Source organism: Grus americana, chromosome 3 (assembly GCF_028858705.1).
Source record: "Grus americana isolate bGruAme1 chromosome 3, bGruAme1.mat, whole genome shotgun sequence".
In the NCBI taxonomy this organism is placed as follows: domain Eukaryota; kingdom Metazoa; phylum Chordata; class Aves; order Gruiformes; family Gruidae; genus Grus; species Grus americana.
Window position 1 is genome coordinate 39,432,471 of NC_072854.1, and position 20,209 is coordinate 39,452,679.

The 20,209-nt window shown below is 39.1% G+C and overlaps 1 protein-coding gene across 3 annotated transcripts in view; it reads right to left on the reverse strand.

Moving 5' to 3' along the window:
• Positions 1–20,209, reverse strand: part of SNX14 (sorting nexin 14) — a 57,219-nt gene that overhangs the window by 1,449 nt on the left and 35,561 nt on the right. For 2 of the 3 annotated variants that reach the window (XM_054820588.1, XM_054820587.1), the window contains 11 exons: positions 15,940–16,141; positions 14,897–14,980; positions 14,660–14,760; positions 14,269–14,380; positions 13,575–13,615; positions 13,295–13,414; positions 5,816–5,939; positions 5,142–5,306; positions 3,980–4,075; positions 3,211–3,302; positions 2,999–3,055 (listed from right to left, as the gene is read on the reverse strand). In XM_054820588.1, coding sequence (XP_054676563.1) covers positions 2,999–3,055; positions 3,211–3,302; positions 3,980–4,075; positions 5,142–5,306; positions 5,816–5,939; positions 13,295–13,414; positions 13,575–13,615; positions 14,269–14,380; positions 14,660–14,760; positions 14,897–14,980; positions 15,940–16,141 — 1,194 coding nt within the window. Of the gene's footprint in view, positions 1–2,998; positions 3,056–3,210; positions 3,303–3,979; positions 4,076–5,141; positions 5,307–5,815; positions 5,940–6,181; positions 6,303–13,294; positions 13,415–13,574; positions 13,616–14,268; positions 14,381–14,659; positions 14,761–14,896; positions 14,981–15,939; positions 16,142–20,209 lie in introns of those variants that run through there. The other variant, XR_008576407.1, reaches the window with a different exon arrangement.

The window sequence follows — 20,209 nt, forward strand, 5'->3', positions numbered from 1 at the left end:
CATTGCTGTTTCCCCTGCTGAAGGAGCAGTGCTCAAAGCAAAACTTCCAGAATCCTCAGTTTTTCCTTTAAATGCTGACCGACCGGCAATATTGTTCTGTTCTTCACTGTAACTACAAACACATTTTGGTATCAAGTAACTCAGAAAGGACCAAGCTCTGTTGAACACAGAGAACAGTCACTAGAGTGATTCCCAGTGCAGAGCACTCAGGCAGTGTCACAGTTACACAGAAAAAAAGGATGGATTACGAAGTTGTACAAACCATAATCTTGATTTTAATTAAATAATCTTCTTTTGATTTGCTTTCAAAGAAAAAATATTTCACCCCATTAAACATGTACACTGTTATGGAATTACAGCATGGTTGGGGTTGGAAGGTGCCTCTGGACATCATCTGGTCCAAACCTCAAGCGGGGCCACCAAGAGCTGGTTGTCCAGGACCGTGCCCAGATGGCTTCTCATTATCTTCAAGGACGGAAACTCGACAGTCTCCCTGAGCAACCTGTGCCAGTGCTTGGTCACCCTCGCCGTGAAAAAGTGCTTCCTGATGTTCAGAGGGAACCTCCTGTGTTTCAGTCTGTGCCTGCTGCCTCTGGTCCTGGCACTGGGCACCACTGAAAAGAGCCTGGCTCTGTCCTCTTTGCACACTCGCTTCAGGTATTTATATAGGATCATAGTATCTCCTGAGTTGGAAGGGACCCATAAGGATCATCAAGTCCAACTCCTGGCTCCACACAGGACCAGCCGAATCAGAGCATATGACTGAGAGCATTGTCCAGATGCTTCTTGAACTCAGCCAAGCTCGGTGCTGCGAACACTTCCCTGAGGAGCCTGTTCCAGTCCCTGACCACCTTCTCGGTGAAGAACCTTTTCCTAATGTCCAACCTAAACCTCTCCCGTCGCAGCTTCATTCCGTTCCCTCGGGTTCTATCACTGGTCACCAGAGGGAGGAGATCAGCGCCTGCCCCTTTGCTCCCCCTCATGAGGAAGCTGTAGGCCGTGATGAGGTCTCCCCTCAGTCTCCTCTTCTCTAGGCTGAACAAACCAAGGGACTTCAGCCTCTCCTCATATGTCTTCCCCTCTAGACCCTTCACCATCTTTGCTGCCCTCCTTTGGACACTCTCCAATAGTTTTATGTCCTTTTTGTACTGTGGCACCCGAAACTACACACAGTACTCGAGGTGAGGCCGCACCAGCGCAGTGTAGCGTGGGACAATCTTACATCAATGAGATCCTCTGGGCTGTCTCTTCTCCAGGCTGAACACTCCCAGCTCTCTCAGCCTCTTCTCATAGGAGAGACGCTGCAGTCCCTTCAGCATCTTTGTGGCTCTTCACTGGACTCTCTCCAGTATGTCCATGTCTCTCTTGTACTGGGGAGCCCAGAACTGGACACAGCACTCCAGGTGTAGCTTCACCAGTGCTGAGTAGAAGGGCAGGTTCACCTCTCAAACTGCTGACAACATGCTTCCTAACACAGCCCAGGATACCATTCGCCTTCGTTGCAACAAGGGCACATTGCTGGCTCATGGTCAACTTGGTGCCCACCAGAACCCCCAGGTCCTTTTGTGCCAAGCTCCTTTCCCGCTGGGTGGCCCCCAGCCTGTCCTGGTGCCTGGGGTTGTTCCTCCTAGGAGCAGGACTTCACACTTTCCTGTGTTGAAGTTCATGAGGTCCCTGTCAGCCCATTTCTCCAGCCTGTTGAGGTCCCTCTGGATGACAGCACAACCCTCTGGTGTATCAGCCACTCCTCCCAAGTTTGTGTCAGCAGCAGCCCTTCACTCTGCCCCATCATCCAGATCATTATTGAAGATGTTAAACAGGACTGGATCCACAACTGACCCCTGGGATACTTCCCTTGTTACTGGCCTCCAACTAGTCTTCATTCTACTGATCACCACCCTCTGGGCCTGACAAGTGGCTTAGAGACTATCTAAACACTTAACACTCAAAGCCTTTAGTTTTTTTTAGCATCAAGTGAAGAAAGACCAATGGTCCTATATATGTAGGATATAGCTGCTGAGATACAAAACCAGTTCAGTGGAGTTAAACAGCAGGGCTAAGTCAGGTCTTTTTTGGAGCACGCAAGTCTCCAGGCTGCCTCCTTATTCCCTTAGTTGGCTGAGTCTTCTTTTGTTTAACTGTTTGAACACTGGCGTGAGGCAGCCAGCTACAGAGCTGATGCACAGAGTAGTTCAGACTTGCTAAGCTGGCCTTATTTCAGTGAAAACAATGGAAGGTGCCCTAGCTTGTTCTGACGTCTATCATTTGTTTCTGTTTATCATGCAAAAAAAGTAACTGCTGGCACTCCACAGTTTTCGGACAAGGGGCTCATGCAACAAACATCTATTATAAGTGAGGGGTTTTTTGGGTTTGTGGTTTGTTTTTTTTTATATATAGTTAAGTAGCTAATATCTCCCACTTACCATGAAGCCCAAACTGTAAAATTACTATGTAAAACTCTGTGAAGGTTTTATATACCTAAATACAAATATCAGATGGATCACAAACCTAATGTTATCCATTTATATAGCCTTTTGTGTCGTGTGAATTCTTTATCTGGATAGTTGGAGTTAACATTGCAGTGACCAAACTAGAGGCAAGAAACCCTCCTGCCAAATATTCTCAAGAAAAAATGCTGAAGCTCAACCTGAGCTCTGCATGCAGAATTCACTTCCTAAATCAAGAGATGCATAAAAGAGAGTGGAGACAAGCAAAAAGAAAGGCACAGAGATCCTGACCGCTGATTGCTCTGTCCAACTCTACTGAAAGGCAGCTCAGACTTGCTGTATGCTAGGCAAATGAGCCTAAAATGATTTGGAAAGAGCTAATTAACAAAAATATGAATAATCCAGATTTTCATTATTTCAACACATTAGTAAAATACAGTTTTCTCCCTTGTAATTAGTATTACAAGGGAACAATGGCAAAAACGCACCAACAACCAGACTCATTAGCAGCTTGAAAAATTCTGCAGCTCTTGAATGTAGTTAGCACATACCTTACTCAGCTCTGGAAAGAGTTCTTGGATCCCAATGTCCAGCAGAACATAAGTTAACTAAAAGAAAACAAAGAAAACTAAGAACACTCCAAGGCAGCACTATTGGTTTTTATTTTTAACTCTGAATTAGAGCTCACTCCCTTGCTATAGCCATACATTCACTTCAGGAAATCCTGTACCAAAAGGCAAGTTTCTCATGTACTGCAGGTTACCTGTTTGTTGAGCACTGGTTGCTGCATTCCATCAAACAGAAGCCTGATGCCTTCGTATTTAGCCTCTTCCCCAATGCACTTGCCTATTAAATCTAAACCAGACACCAACAACAAATACACAAGTCATTAGGAAGCACTGCAAAACAGCTATACAATACAGTTATAGAACTCCAGTAATTTAAAAAAAAAGTTTAAAGAAAGAGTTCAAATTTTATCTATCTAAAGCAGTAGATGGAAAAAATAACACTCCTTTGGTTCCTCCTTTTTTCCTCCCTTTCTTTCAGGGCTGCACACCCCAGTAATTATTAGTTTTCATAATATCAATGTATTGTCCTAATGAATTGTTTAATAAACCACAAGCTGAAGTTTTTAAACTACTTTCTGAACAACCTAGCAAACGGGGCCCTCTTTCCTAGTTTATACAGTGTAAGGAGAGCTCAGATTTATCTTCTGGCTTCATGGTGTGCCTTTTTTAACCCAGTTTTCATCTGGATAAAATACAAGCTATAGAAACGTTCTAAAGATGAAGAAATTTACATTTGTAAAGCTCTTTAATTCCACCGTGTCTTCACTAATCACTGTGCTACAACCTTCGTCAGCAACACTTAAGTGACGAAACTGAACTCCTGGGTTTTTACACCTAGTATTCTAGTCAAATCTCAGTAGCATAAGCATTATTTGATTTGGAAAGCTAATGTGACTGTATTCGGGTTATAGATCTGCTCGAACAATTAACCATACTCATATAGAGAGTCATGAAATACAGAACCTGGAATGTATCTCATCATTTCTTCAAAAGTCTGCTTTGCTCGCTTCTGTTTATCCTGGAGAGAGCGAGGTTCGGTATTCTCACAGAACACAGCATCTGCAGCAAAGACACATGGAAAAAAGAAAAAAAAAGTCTTTAGGCATCTATGCATCACTGATGTATAAAATGTGGTTTGGATTATGGCTTCGAAGTTGAGTTGCTTTTCTGTACGATCTTGACTGGAAGGGAATTCTAGCCTTGCCAAATAGACTTTTGCCTACAATAGCCTGACTGAATCCAGAACACCCCCACCTGTGTGGAGGACAATCTTTTGCCAATTTGTTTCCATTCTTTTCAAATTTTTAAAGCATTATTTTCTGGGTTTGGATCAATTCTACTTTAGGTTAGTTATGATCTCCTTACTTACAATTTCCCTTACACTTTCAGAACTACAAGCAGTATTTATACCTTGTGCTGAAACACTGGAACTGTCAAAAATTTCAGATTTACCTGTGCATGAAAAAAACAAGAATTGTTGTTCATCAGAAACATTAGGCACTCAGTTTTGGTTTTAGGCTCTGAAAGATTTACTCCTTTCTTTTTTTGTCTTTCACAAGCTTTCTTTTTGGTTTGATAAGGACAGAGCTGTCTTGATTCCAGAGCTTTGGCCAGATGGGTTGTTTAGATCAGACTGTAGTCAGATAATACTTCTCTACAGTTGTGACGTCAATTTTTTTTTTAACCTCTCTCCCCTTCCCTTATTTGAAGGTCAAGAACACTCAAGCCCTCTCAAAAGCCCACCACAACAAAGGGAACAAAAAAATTAACAATAAAGGATTGTGATGTAGCACACAAGTGAAAAGTAATTTAAAGATTGAAGGAAATATTCAAGCTGTGATATACTAAACTGCCTTTATCCTGTTTTTCTTGTTCTTTGCACACCTTAGCAAATTACTATTCATACTTTTTTTCTGTAATCATCACTGACAGACAACATGGCTGACTCAGCATCTTTCTGCAATAAGCTTTTGGAATCTTTTTAATAGGCCAACTTGATTTTTTTTAAAACTCCTTTAGCTTTAATCAAGCATTGCAAAGTTTAGTACTTGGAATTTTAAAAGAAAGGATTTCAAATATCAAACTAAAGTAGTATTTTCACATCAAAGATGTATCTTTTACTAACCTCTCAGCAGTGTTATCAGAGAAACCAACCGGTGCTCCTGAAATAGCTGTTCTAACTTATAATGCAAGTAATAGTCAGTGTATAGTTCCAATGTATTTTTGAAGAGAATTCTTCCTCCCATCAAGAGGTGATGCAGCCAGTCAGGAATGCGGAAAACTACCCGACCTGCAAAGTTACAGTAACACCCATTTATAATGTTCTCCTAATAGTGATGATAAAGGAGTCACTTATTCAAAAGAAAAAAAAAAAAAGAACAAAAGGATTGCAAACAAGCAAATATTAGTTTTCTTAGTGCAATGCTGAAAAATCACTATTCTCCAGGCTGCTTATCAAATACTTCCTTTAACTATTTTTATTAATTAGCTCCCACCCAGAGTGTACAAGCAGCCGAGGCACACCTGAGAAAAGGGAAAGGTCCTACTCCCATAAACTCATACTCTGAGATGCAGAAAGAAAGAGATATAACAAAACACCTGAGCAATAACGAATGATAAATTATGGTATTTTAGCACAGCAATAAAGCTTTTTAAAGACTTTTAAAGTTGTATATTGTTAAGCTTGCAAAGTGCTGAATTATATATGATTACTACACCAGAATTCTATTTCTTACCAAAGGACCAAAACTTCATATTTGGCATGAAGTATAAGAATAATTAAGAGAAATCACTTCTTACCAACATACATTAAGTAGTCATAGACTCCTTCTACAGTCATCATTTCCATGAAGTAGTTCTGATTTTGTCGTCTTTCTGTATTCTCAGACCGGTTTGCATTATTCTTGAATAAATCATTGAAAAGCTAAAAATAGAAACATAAGACTGAAAACACTGCATTCAAAGGCAAAAGTTCTTTGGGTTGGGTTTTTTGTGGTTTTGGGGTTTTTTTATTAAAAGTAGCTTTTTTCAGAGCTTTCAAAGAATTAATCAGTTTTGCATTACTAAAAAAAAAAAAAGATAAAATTAAAACTCTTTACTTTCCAAAGGGAGGAAAAAAAATAAAGACCATGTCACATGTTGCCAAGATGTCAACAACCAAAATACCTGGATTCAGAACAAATCAGCAGGGTGATCAAGACAATAATTCGTGAGCCCTTTTGCTCCCAATACCTTCATGTATCTAGACTTTTATCACAGGCTTTGATTCCTTTTGATGCATCTCATTCTGTCAATGAGGAGCATAAAGGATAAAGAGTTTGTCAGCCTTAAGTCACAGGGGAACCCTACAACATCCAAGTGTTTCTAAAATTTCCTTTTGGCTTCTATTTTGAAATAAATACAATGGTTTCTGGACAAAATATCCAGCTTTTTACACAGAGAAATCCCTTTTCCCCCTGCCAGCTTGATTATTTATAGCAAAAATTTCAGGAATCTTTGTAAATTACCTTTTCCATTTATCCCATTTCTCATTTTATTCCTTTATCCTTCTATTTTCTCCCGTTCCCCACCACCACCCCCATGATCCCTCCATTTCCTTGCCTTTGGTTCTTCCCCAAAGGATATCATTATATTATTTGTAAAATCCCAAGAGGCTCTTCCCTGCCTTCCGTCAGGAGTCCCACACCACCACGGCAGGACTCTCCTCCCCCCACCAAGTCCATGGGCTCCAGGAGCTGGAAAGGAGGAGTTCTCTGAATCCTGATGCTCTTCACATTTGACAATATCTAGCAATCATCATTAACAGTTTATTTTAGATTATCTTATCCCCAAAACTGTTGATCAAAAGATAAAAAAGAATTTATACGAAATACTCTGTATTATGAAAAGAAAGTTCAAAAGTTTATACCAAGCTCCTAAAAAAAAATATCGCAGAACTAGAAGCAAATGCAATGTAATTATAGTGTTGCCTAAGTTGAGATGATTGCTACTGACATAGATTTTTCTGTATCACTCCCAAATTAAAAATAGTTCCAAGGAATGGGAAGTAATTTGCTTCTATGTGGTTCACTTTCTGTAGAGCAATTATTCCTGAAGTAAATAAGGTCAAATCACAACAGGTTCTGAATCATGCAAGTCTCTAAACAAAACACTTAAGAAAAATTACATAAGGAAATCGGGTAAGACTCAGGTTCTGACTTGCACTTCTCTAGGTCCTCTCTTGTTAAGTGCTGAACTGCTGGCATCTTCACAAAGTTCACTCAAATTAAACAATGCCAAATTATTACATAAATTACATGAAAGAGCATATATGGTTGATGCACTGGTGGATGACTGGTATCCAGAAGAGTAACAAACCTAAAAACAACACATAATTATTCACGCCTACTGTATGCAAGCGTCCATGGTATGTTATTTAAAAAACCTTGTATAAACTGAAGTCTATATCCTCCTCAATACCGAATGAGGACACTGGGAAAATCTTAGTTGAATTATTGCAACTTAAACAAGGGCCTCATTCATTTTTTAGATACGTCTCATGTCCTGACAGAGGCAACAGAAACTGAGCCAACTCAAAGCAGCCTATTGTGCATATACAGGACAAACTAAATCATTAACAGCAGTCTGGTAGGTGATCTATTTAAAAAAGAAAAAAAAAAAAAAAAAAAGAAACATGAAGGCCATCTTAAGGCAAAGCTTTTTGACTTCCAAAAGTTACTTCAACTGTCGCCTCAAACCAGAAGCAGTGTATTTTGAACATTGTACGTACCTCTGCACATGGATAATCTGTCTGGCATCTTAAATATAATGGTTCTTTGATCACTGTCAACCTTTGAAAGCTTAGACTCTTGCACATGACATTTCAGAAAGCAACAGCAGATCAATGTATGCCAAAATTACTGAGCCAATGAGCAGTTTTTATAAAGTATACACTTTGCACTATTCCAGTGCAAGTGTGTATTTTACAGTCATTAGCAATTCACATCTGAAGTATGCAGCGGTCGTGACACGAAGCGGCATTACAGTTCTACTTAGAAGGTGCTTTGCACTTTCCAGGATGTGGGCTCAGAGGAAAGCCAACTGAAAAACATGGAATTGGATATCTAATACAAAAGTTGAGATTATACTCACAATTCAGATAAGCATGGGATTTTGCTTTTAAATGTTTCTGTGCATGTTAAAATTCAAGATGTGATATAATGCTCACAACTGTGATTATAAGCACGAAATATTCTTAAAAAGCTTTCAATGAGGAAATTGCACAGATTGGTACTGGATAATAATGGAAGCCAAGCTCTTGAAGCAAGTGAAAGATAAAAGGCCTGTATTACGAAAAAGACCAGAGTAATCCCTGGTACAATAGGCTATCTATTCTACCTCAATGGAAAAAGCAAGCAAAATAAGTATGAATGCTTTCATAAAGTGTCTAATAGAAAAATGAAAGTCACTCAATGGTCAGTGAGTGCATATGCAAATATATGCCTATACATTCCAGCCTAGGTGTGAAGTTTATAGAAGCAATACTACGATTATGAACAATATCCACAGCCAGAGGCATGAACCTCTCCACCTTTTTACCTGCTCATTTGCAAAGTACAGATAACTCTACCAAAATGGTAAGAAGAAAGAATGTATGTAGTGTCTGAACCACATCAGTTAACGTATTGAAAAGCAACCATGTCTTCCCCCAAGTAACTATGCATAAACATACGTTATACTGTTGGTGTCCCAAAAGCAGGTTTTATTGCTCTTGCCAGCAGAACAATGTCTTTGTGGGCATATTCTGCTAAGTCTGCATCTGCTGAGAAGTCCCGATCTATTCTAGCAAGTCTGACGAAAGTATGTTCGGAAGACAACTGAGTTGCTTACAGACCTTCCAAACACACAGCTGGGAAAGCGAGAAATCCTGTTGGCACCCCTCAGAGGGGGGAGCAGGGTTTTTTGTTCACTTGTCTGTTTTAACCAGGGAGGTTGGTAACTCTTTCAATCTGGTGGATCTGATACAAGATAGAACCCAATTGCTACTGGCTGTACTAAGGTTCACTACCCATGTTCATTATGCATTCGTAACTAGAAGTCTTTCCACCAATATTTAAAACATACAGCCATACACACATACCAGGAATATTCAAAAGGAAACAGCATACAGAAAATCTTTAAGAGAAGCAGGCACATTTCTGTTTGAACTAAAGTTTCCACCTGCCTGACAGACTTTCAGGCATTTCTCATTCAGCCTGTTGATGAAAAGGTAGCCTGGGTGTACCCTATTCATGGCAAAAGAGTTGGCAGCACAAGCACTGGGGAATGCGTATTGTTCTCTCAGCGGATTCCAACGTGTTGATACTAGAATAAACACATCTGTGTCAGACAAGATATATGGGAACACTGTGGCAATACAAGCATCAGCTGGAAATCAACTCTAGCATTTACCAAAAAATTCTGTGTTGAAGAACATTCTTGCTATGAGATAACATGTTCTTCTCACAGATGGGCACTCAGAAAGCACCGACCTTCTGTCTCTTTAGCTGCCTGCCAGCTCTCCTCACTGACTCCATACAGGTGGCTCACAGAATCCTGGTACAGGCATTTAGTATTCATCTCCATCACCAGGACGTAAGGGTGCCACACTACTGCGCAGTGCTTACACCTTCATGAAGATGTCATGTGGCACTTATAGTCTATGCCATGTGTATTTGCGGGGGCATAGAGAGGACTGTTACCTCGGTGTGGCCTTTGGACTGAACACCCTTGGTGCCTGCATTCCTAGACAGTGTTTTCCAGCTTAGTTTCATCTGAAATAAATTCAGTTAATGAGTTCTAAGACAGCTCACTAGTACGAGAGAAAACACGATAAGCAGAGATGATCAAGTGATTTGCTTCCAAAAAGCATGACTGATCTGAACTAAAATGGTCTGAAGAGACGAAACCGGCGTGGCTTACAAATCAAATCCAAGAAGTGACAAGATGTAAATGGCCCAGTGTCCTGGCACCTGGTACAAAGCTTTTTCCCAAACGTGGGCTGACTTGAAAAAAATGTCTAGCAAAGAATGCACAAGCACATTAATTGCTTAGGCTTAGGCATACATGCCTCGGCTGGTCAAAATTATAATTTGAGCACAGAGACTGAGTATCTGATCATAGAACTGTCTTGCAGCATCCCTTGAGACGAAGTGTCTTGAGTACCCATCATTAAATAAAAATCAGAGCTCTGCAGGAGATATACTGAAGTCTGAAACTTTCCATCCATTTACAGCAAATGGCTCCCCAAAACAAAACAGATTTCTTTTGGGAAAGAAAAAAAAAATCTAAAATATATGCAGAACCAATCACTTATACATAAAACGGCTAACTAGAATAACGTTGCTTAGAAAAACAGTGAACTCTCTCTCAAAACAGACAGTGAGAAGGAATGGAGAGGTGGGACTAGCCTCATCTGTTTTGCTCTCTGCACAGAAACTCATGACAAAAGCACCTCCTACAGGGTAATCAGCAATACGAGCAATGACTCCTACCTGGACTGCACAAACTTGTGTCTCCAATGGAGCGCACACATGGACAGTTAGTCAGTGTGATATGGAGGTTTGCCCCACAACACTATTTCTGAAAATGGCATTAGAAAACAGAAGGCAGTAAAGATCTACATTTTGTTTAAGGTTACTTCAGTATTCCAAAATGAAAACCAAAATGCAGCCAGCTCTTTGCTTTCCCGAGATCATCACAGTTGAAAAGAATTGGGAAAACCTCATTTCAGAGCCTGAATTTCTGTATACATGTTCCTTTACAAGAATAACATACTGACTCTTCAGAGTTTGCATTTTAACTAAGCAATGCTAACTACAGTTTTTAAATATTTTACAATCCAAATGGTTTTGAACACCACTTTAAAGAATTCATTTTGATAAAGTTTAATAAAGTTTTTCAAGCAAACTACAGAAAGAACCCTATCTTCACAGGAATGCTTCAGAGTGCAAAACTTGTTGCTCAAACATTTTAGTTAAATATGTTAAATGTATTAAAACTACTAACTTCAGTAGTTCTTGACAGCTGATAATTAAAAAAATTAACTGATTGTTCATACTATGCTGTAGGACGCTGTCAGCTGGTTTATAAAACACATTTGAAGTATTTATGTATATACTGTTTCTAGCACGTCAAAACCTCTAGATCTAATATTTAAAACTACTGATATATTTATACCCCTCTGAATAGATAGCAATAGCAAAATATCTTAACCTTGGAAATAGTGCCCAAGGTAAGGACTTGAAATGACGGATACTAATTTTGTGTGTGTACACATGTAAGCTAACACTACAATATTGGCTGTAGTAATTCAGACTTCAGGTTTAGAAGATGAAATCTAAACAAATTAATAGATTTAACTGCCATTGTACTTAATCAGTACAAAAGTTTTGTAGCTGCAAGTTCTGTAAGTGTCATAACACTATAAAAATTGTCTATAGTGCGGGAAATCAAAAGGTCCACTTTTTTAACAGCCCATCACCAACAAGAACCATAAATGGGTCCTGGGCTTCTAGCTCTTGCAAGAAGAGAATGGGCATAGACAGTGCTTTTCACCAATACTCTTCCAGTCTCCAATTGTTTTCAACTGAAAAAAAGTTCAAGAGCTGGATACTGTTTCTCTTACAGGTATTCACCCTGAATATATTTCCTTTTTTTGTGAATATCTCCAGTCTCACTTTATAGTTATTTAAACTTACGTGGTATTCACAACATCTTTTGGCAAGGAGTTCCACAAGTCTACTAACCACTGCAAGAGTTACCACTTTTTGTTTTGAACCTGGCTCCTACCACCTTCATTTAATGCCTCTTATTTTTTGCACTAGGAGATAGAGGGGAAAAAAACCCAATGTATCCCCTACCCTCTCAGTCTATGCATTATTCTTTAGGCTATCATACATCTCCAATTTATCACTTTGCAAAGTGAAGTGTCCTGGCTTATATAGTCCAGTTTCAACTCCTCTTCCCAAAGTTAATGAGATAGAAGAAAAGCATGTAATACTGAATTTTCTTTTAGAACCTCTCACACAGCAAAGTCAATGTACATGAAATATTTTGTCCCAAATCACATCGACTCTGTAACACTGAGTTGGGGGTCTCTGAAATCCTAGTCCAGAAACAATATGCCTCTAAATTTGACAAATACATTAACACTCTAAAGCAATATAATATAAAGACCAGTGTCTTTTTAAAGTCCCTGAAGCTAACGGAAGTCTTTCAAGTAAGTTTTACCAGTCTCTAGCCACAAATACAAGATTAGGCTGAGAGAGTTGGGACTGTTCAGCCTGGAGAAAAGAAGGCTCCAGGGAGATCTAATTGCGCCTTACCAGTACCTGAAGGGGCCTACAGGAAAGCTGGTGAGGGACTGTTTATCAGGGAGTGTAGTGACAGGACAAGGGGTAATGGGTTTAAGCTGAAGGAGGGTCGATTTCGATTATAAGGTATAAGGAAGAAATACTTTCCTGTGAGGGTGGTGAGGCACTGGAACAGATTGCCCAGAGAGGTTGTGGAGGCCCCATCCCTGGAAGTGTTCAAGGCCAGGTTGGATGGGGCTTTGGGCAACGTGGTCTAGTGGAGGGTGTCCCCGCCCATGGCAGGGGGGTTGGAACTAGAGGATCTTTAAGGTCCCTTCCAACCCAAACCATTCTAGGATTCTATGATTATTAAGAAAGGGACTACCTTTTCCTATTGTCAAATAAAAGGTTAAAATTGGAAGTATTGGGCTTTAGCTGTGGCAATGTTGGAGACAGAAACTACAGTTGTTATATAGTTAACCTATTATATATGCCAACATCAATGAACTGTATACTAATGTTTTAAAGGCAGATAAACAGGTATCAGCACCTTTACAATTCTGGCTTGTAGCACTTTGGCAAGCCACACATTTGTCAAACATTCAAGCTTGTCTCACTTCTAAAAGGACGCTGCCTTATGGTATGAAAACATTCCCCATTTTACATCTCTGCTTCCCCTCTTCTTCTCTCTGTACTTCCCAGGCACTCTACTCTGTATCCTCATCTCCAAATCCATTAAGAATTTAAAAAGAAAACAACACACAAACAAACCAAAACCAACCAACGAGCAACCCTCAAAAGTCATTCAGACTAAGAAATTTACAAGACAGAAGAGGACAAATGTCTCTGTGCTATCATTCTCTTGCTGTTATATTTATGGTTTTTTCCTGTTTATTCTTTGCATTTTCAGAGTATGGTCATTTTTCCCCACTCCTGTAAAGTGGAGAAGGAAGATGACTTACTGTACCTTCTTGTTGTTTTCAGAAGTGGGACTCAAAATGGTAAGTTCAGGCCTACTTGGTTTAGGCTTGGGAGATTCACAGGAGTTGATAAAATTCATGATGAATGGCTCCAAATGCTGACCTTTCTGCAATAAGATATGAGTGACCTGTCACTTGCATAATTATAGGAAAAATAAAACCCAAACAAAAACCTGAGTTTCCAAACAAAATTCTGACTAGCCTGTAAGTTAGTAGCACATAAAATTAGCCATTGAGGTTAAAATGTTGGCAACCTGGAAGACTTACCTCTTTCATCAGCTTTCCTGGAACAGATTTTATAATTTTACCTATAATCAGAAACAAACAAAAACTTTCTGTTACTACTGCCTAATCTTAAAGACATTTTGCTCTGCTACATTTTATGTACTCATTGGCTAGTATTTAAGTTAAAAATAAAATAGTTTTTTAAATCTGTATTTTTTTTTTAATTTGGCACAAAAAGTTAAGTTCCACATATCTAACATACAACTTAACGCTTAGTACTTTTCAAGAAAAGATACTTAACATATGAAAAATATACAGATGATTATCTGATTATTTTTTTTAAAAAGCAAAGTACCCTAGGTCTGCCTTTGTAAATTTTCTAGAGGCTCAAACATAAATAGGTATAGCACCACAACACCAGTACTATATGACACCAGCATAGGCACAATGAAATTTGTTAGAGAAATCTTATCAACTTGCTTGCTGACAAAGATTCAAAAGCAACCACTTAAACCCCTTTTTCTCGTAATCTCAAAATGTCCTTTTTCTTCAAGGAAAAAGTATCGGCAGATCTTGCTTGCTGAGCTATAATTTTAAGGCCTGTGAAGGATCAGAGTTCTTATTTCCCACCTCCATATCCTTACACAAGAGTTATCTATTCATTACTACTATCATTCAATCACAGTATCTACAGGATTACTATTTGTACAGCATAAACAACTAGCATATTACATACCAAGATTCACATCAGGCAACATTTTATCAAGAAACTGAGTCTCTCCTCCATTAGGGGACAGGAAGTCAGCTAAAAGCTGGCTGTTACTTAGTTCTGGATGTTGCAGAAGTTTCTTTGAGACAGAAGGAAAGAAAGAAGTGTAAGTACTTTGAAACTAATCTTTAAAAATCAGTTTCTCTATAGCAAAGAGAGATATTCAAAGAGCATTATATTACCACAGATAATTGTCATTTACAAAACATTTCTCTTTTCAGTCACACGAAACTTACTTCAATCCTTTCTATAACCCAGCTTACTGGGAAACAAATAAAAAGAAATAGCAGGAAATTCTTTTATTGATTTTATAATATTAGTTTTAGAATATTCTTTCTTCCAAAAGTTTATTTGATACCTGCAGATATTCCTGAAACTCCTCTCTCTTGGATTTTAAGAACTCGTAGTTCTTGGGGCCAATGATTCTCTTTGAAGGAAGCTGAGCATCAGGAAATGTACCTAATAAAGATATCGAGGAGATTAAATTATTCTTATAACACAGCAAACATTAGATTCATTATTTTAAATTTCAGCTCAGTACTGAATGATAATCACAGCAGTGATAAAGTGGCTTTCCAGATGATGGAAAACATACCGTGAAATTCTGTCAGCTTCGACTCAAGCACATAAAATTCAAGATACCTCCTGTAGACAGACCAGTGTTCAGGTTCATGCCCAACTAGGGGGAAAATAAACCACAAACCAACACTAAAAATTAACCAGGTTTTATGCCACTTGAGAGATGAATTAGGCAATAGCAAACATATGTTTGATTATTATAGGATAAACCTCAATGATATTAGTCCCCCATATTGACGTAACATAAAAAAATCCCAGCCAGATAATTTAAGTGTTAAATTAAAATGCATACCTGTTAAACAGACAAGGTACTAGCATGGAAATTATCATCTCATTTAGGGGATCCCTAAAATCTAAACAATGGAACGCTGCAGAAGTTCAAAATTTATCAAGGCTGACTATGTTAGATCTATTTTCAAACTTTTAACCAAATGATTGTTGAATAAAGTCCTCTGCACCATCAGCTTTAATCCTGATCATTCTTCCTCCTGGAAGATATCACTAAACAACTCTTAAACACTTCCTGCTTACTGTGGAAGTATTAGTTTCGCTAACATAAATCTCTGCAGCCCCAGGATGATCCTAGCTATTTTCCCCACTCAATATGAATGTATTGCTATCTAGATACTGATAAACTATCTGCAAGCCAAGATGGTTCCTTACAAGCAAAACATTTCCATTTCCTAAGAACTACATTTTAAGGTTATATAAAGTTCTTTATCGTTCATTATTCCAAAGTTCAGAGTGGGTGAAAGAAAAGTATCCCAAGTGTTTATTAATACAAATCATAGGACGAATATTTTTGGAAAGAGAAAATCTCAAACTTTGGCATGAAATCTAAATAGAATTGATTCAAGCTGAGGAGTCAGTTCTCAACTTACAAATACTAAATGTGATCATTTAGCGCTCAAACACATTTCCTCAGAATTTTCAGGTCATTATTTCAAAATCAGAACAACAGGTATGCAAAATACACTGCAACAGCCATCACAGTACAGCACACTAGAATATTTTAGTTCATTTTTAAATTACATTTTATTTATGCACAATGCTATGTACCTGCCCTTCTATCATTTCTCTCTACATCGATGCAGAACACAGGAATTCTCTCCTTTCTGTCTTTTCTTTCCAAGGAGGGATCGTCAAAAAAATCTACGTATGGGATGCTAATTTTCCATGCGGCAAGGTTACGGGGTGTATTTGGGGTACTAACAGCCTCCTCAGGAGAATCATCTTCCATCACCATAACACCTTCTTCAATCTGTAAAGATTCAAACATCAAGATCTATTTTAATTGGTTCGGTCTACCTTTGCAAAACATAGAATAACGAAACATAAATCGAGTCTTGAAGTATTTGTCACTAAGAAATAAAAGAACAAAAAAAAATTAATTAACGGAGTTTTCATGTAGATTCATTTCTGGTTTTAGATCCACTGCAAATTAATTTGAAGTTAGCAACTTTTAGTGAGAACTGAAAGTTTTTATAACACTATCAAGTTCCACATCTGACACTTCAGGGAGAGGGGGAGAGGGGGAGAGAGGGAGAGAAGGGGGAGTGAGAGAGAATAGAAGTACTAGAGGAGACAGCTGGAAGAATGCCTCAGGCCAGTTTGGGTCCAGCGGATTTAGCTGCATTGCATTTTCCATCATACTAGGACTCAAATTGAAGACTTGAGCTTACTAGGTCAGGCCAAGAAGTTACCTAAACACAACAAGAGACAGAAGCCAACAGCACACCAAACTAGCAGGTCTCCCACCTGCACAGCCGAGTACAACAGAGGATGTTGTGGACACACGAATCTGACTTGCTCTGCAAGGTGCAACACAACCACAATTGGGATTGAACTATTCCTGCAGCCCAGAGCTCTTTGTATTTTCATGAGTGTAGGCAAGCAGGTGAAAAAAAGAGTAGTCCTATTTCCTTATAAAATTGAAATCGTCTGAATCTAATTTAGCCTGCTGCCAGGCTGCAAGGTCTTCTAAAACATCGCAGTCCTTAAAGGAGGCAGGCACCGCCTGACAAGGAGCAACACCCAAGCCCATCGTCCTGCCTCCAGCCTGTGCCTGCTGCAGCGGCAGTCAGCACCTCGCTCTTCCCATCACAATTTACAGAGCTATTAACTATGTTGAGATAGGTTAGCGTTAAGACACAATTCAAAAATAATACATTATTTTAGTAAGTCTCATAGAGACACTTCAGAGTACTGCTACTTGTTAAAGTTAGGAGATTTTAACATACAAATTTACAACAGGTGAAACTACAGCAAACTGCAAAGCATAAATCCCACTTTCATGTCCTTTTTCCTTAGCTTCATAATTTAAAGTCAAATTTCTCTCAAAGGCCAAGCCTAGGTGGCTCAAAAAGTTTTGCCTGTATTGGGATAATTTAATTAATGCTTTAAGGCAATATAGCATCCCTGAAATAATTTTGGCTCTGTCTGCACTACAATATTCACATGATCATGACTCAACTGCAGCTGAAGCATAAATGGTTCAACACACATGAGCAGTCTTTGTTCAGTTTTATTTAGTTTTGTTTTGCCTTTGCAGAACGCTGAAACAATCCTTAAACTGGTTACAGTGTGGAATGTTGTCTTCCAAAACAGATCCCTCTAGATCCACTAACTGAATCTCTTCTTTTCAAAACACATTTTTGCCCCTACTTACCTGATTTATTTGATAAAAAGAGAAACTGTGACAGGCGAAGAGCAGTCTCAGTTGCCGCTGTGCAGAGACCATGCTCAGCTAAGGTGGTTCGCAATTTGAGAGTTAAATCACAGGCTGTGCTCCTTCACAAAGCAAACGAAAATAACCCCAGCCTGGCATGAACAATTAGGGCTCACAAACTGCAGGACGAACTTACATTGAAGAATGGAATAAATAGGACAGATGCTCTCTGAATCGCAACAACGGGGTTGTCAGGTAGCTTTACATCTACTAAGTCTTCTGTATGAGGTCTTACCCTCGCTTTCCCCATTCCCCAGGCTTTATGTGGTTGTTACCACTGGATAGAAACAGCAAAACAACGTTTCAGGATAGCAACTCCAAGTCAACAACAGCTGAGTTTCTGCAGATGGGGCACCACAAACTGGGTGCAATTTGCGCTCACTCCCCCATCCTGTGAGAGCTGAGCTATCGGCTACCAAAATTATCACTTTATAATCTATCCTGACTATATCCACTAGGACCTCCTTGCAAAAATGCAAGGCCATTCTAGAAACACTCAGACTTACCTGATTCTGTAGTTTTTGACTAAACTAAATGCTTAAGCATGGACTTGATTGAAACTCAACTCTTGCCTATGTTTTCTGATTCTTTCTTCCTTTAATTTACCACTGCTTGCAGTTCTCATCTCCTCTCATTTATTTAGTTTCACATACAGACTACGCTATCAGTTGATACAGTGATTACAGTCCCAGCAGTGCAGAGGCAGTATAAGGCTTAGAGGAGGTAGGGGTCAGTCATTTTTAAACTGCTTATAAAGGGGCCATAACCTCCCCGTCTGCCGCCTTCACCCAGCCCTTCCAAGGTTGTAATCAATCATCAGCAAAGTCTCACACACTCATAACCTCTCTTCATCAGACCCCTCACCTGACTTCTAGCCTGGTTTTGGTAATAATCCACTTTTTTTTTTCCCCCCACTATGACAACCACAGCACCTACAATAACTGCAAGCCAGGAAGCATGAATTTCTGGGGGTTTTAATCCTCTTTCCAAACAGATCACCAACTCGTAATAGTTACGGGTTGCCTCAGTCTATTTCCATTTGTTTCATCCAACAAAGCCACAAGTTCAAGTCCACAAGGTCTTCTGGCTGCCTTGGGAACAATACCGGTTCTTTAATATGCCGAGTATCTTTCGCTATATTTAAAATTTAGCTGACAAAGTGTGGTTTCATGGAATTACTATTATCACGTTAGCAGTTTATAAAGCTGCTGCCCAGAGCCACAGAAAGCTGCTAACACATATTTCTATCCCTACATGACTTCCTTAGACTAAACGGATGTTTCCTATCGGCTTTAACTGCAACCAACATGACTTTGTCAAAAAAAAAAAAAACCCAAAAACAAAAAACCCCCACAAATCAAAAAAAGCCTCCAGACATTACTCAGTTTGTCACAATGCACAGAACTCCATTTTACTGCCATTCTTTATATTTACCTTGAATCCACCAAGCCTACATTAACATTGATTACTTAAATAACTAATGAGGATCTGTGTAGCAAGGAAATAACTCCTGTATCCTCTGTACATAAGCTAATCAAAAAGTTGTTAAGTCTGTATACTGCACTGCCACCCCCTTGTAATTATAGGGCCACTTCCCAGATGATGTTCTTCTTGTCCCTGACAGCTCTTCCTCTGACCCTGTGAGGCCTGCTAGGAAACTACACCTCAACACTTACTGTGACATTATTAGTGTTGAATTCTGTATATTCAATATTTGTTCATGAAGTGAAGTCACAGCTTTGTTCAGCTCTTCAGATGCACAGTAACCTTACAACAGTTTAGTGTTTTCTTTTCCCATTTCTTCTTCCCATCCACACTTAGCAAGTGAAGGGACTAGGGTACTTCCCAAACTTTGTCTAAGGTGGTTTTAGTAAAAATGTAGTATCCCACCTTTATTTAATGAAGGGATTTGACACAATGCTGCACTTCAAACTTTCAATTCTTGCCTAAGCTAAAATCATTCTGTCCATTTGAAAACCTTCCTTAGTAAGGATTAGACACTATATTGTCTGGCACTCTCTGAATTCAGCAACTTCTCACAAGTAACTTCTTGTGCTCTGGCACAAAACCACGTTCCTTCTCTGAGCTCCACTACTTCAATTATACTTGTACTAATTCCTCTACTATTGTGGAATTATACTTCCACACCCTTTGGCTAGCAAAATCTACAACAGCAATGCTGCAAAATTAACCCATTTTCATTAGAATCTCGCCTCAAAAAGAGAGAAGCTACAACAACAACAACTTAACTGTCCAAGAAACTAATTGCAACAGTTCTGCCCTCTTAAAGGCATGACTTACATGAAGATTTTGCCTGTAGAGAATATTGCCTTTTTTTTCTCCTCTTAAAGAAAAAACCCAAACCCATCTAGAGTTGCTGAGTCCTTCCCACCCTCTTCTGAAAGCAATTCTGAACAACGTGAATAATATAAGCTCATATGTACACTTTTATCTTTAGGCTGTGAAAAATGAGCTAGCAGTTTATCAAGGTAAGAAATTATTAAAAGTTTTGTTTCATAGAATCATAGACTGGTTTGGGTTGAAAGGGACCTTAAAGATCATCTAGTTCCAACCCCCCTGCCATGGGCAGGGACACCCTCC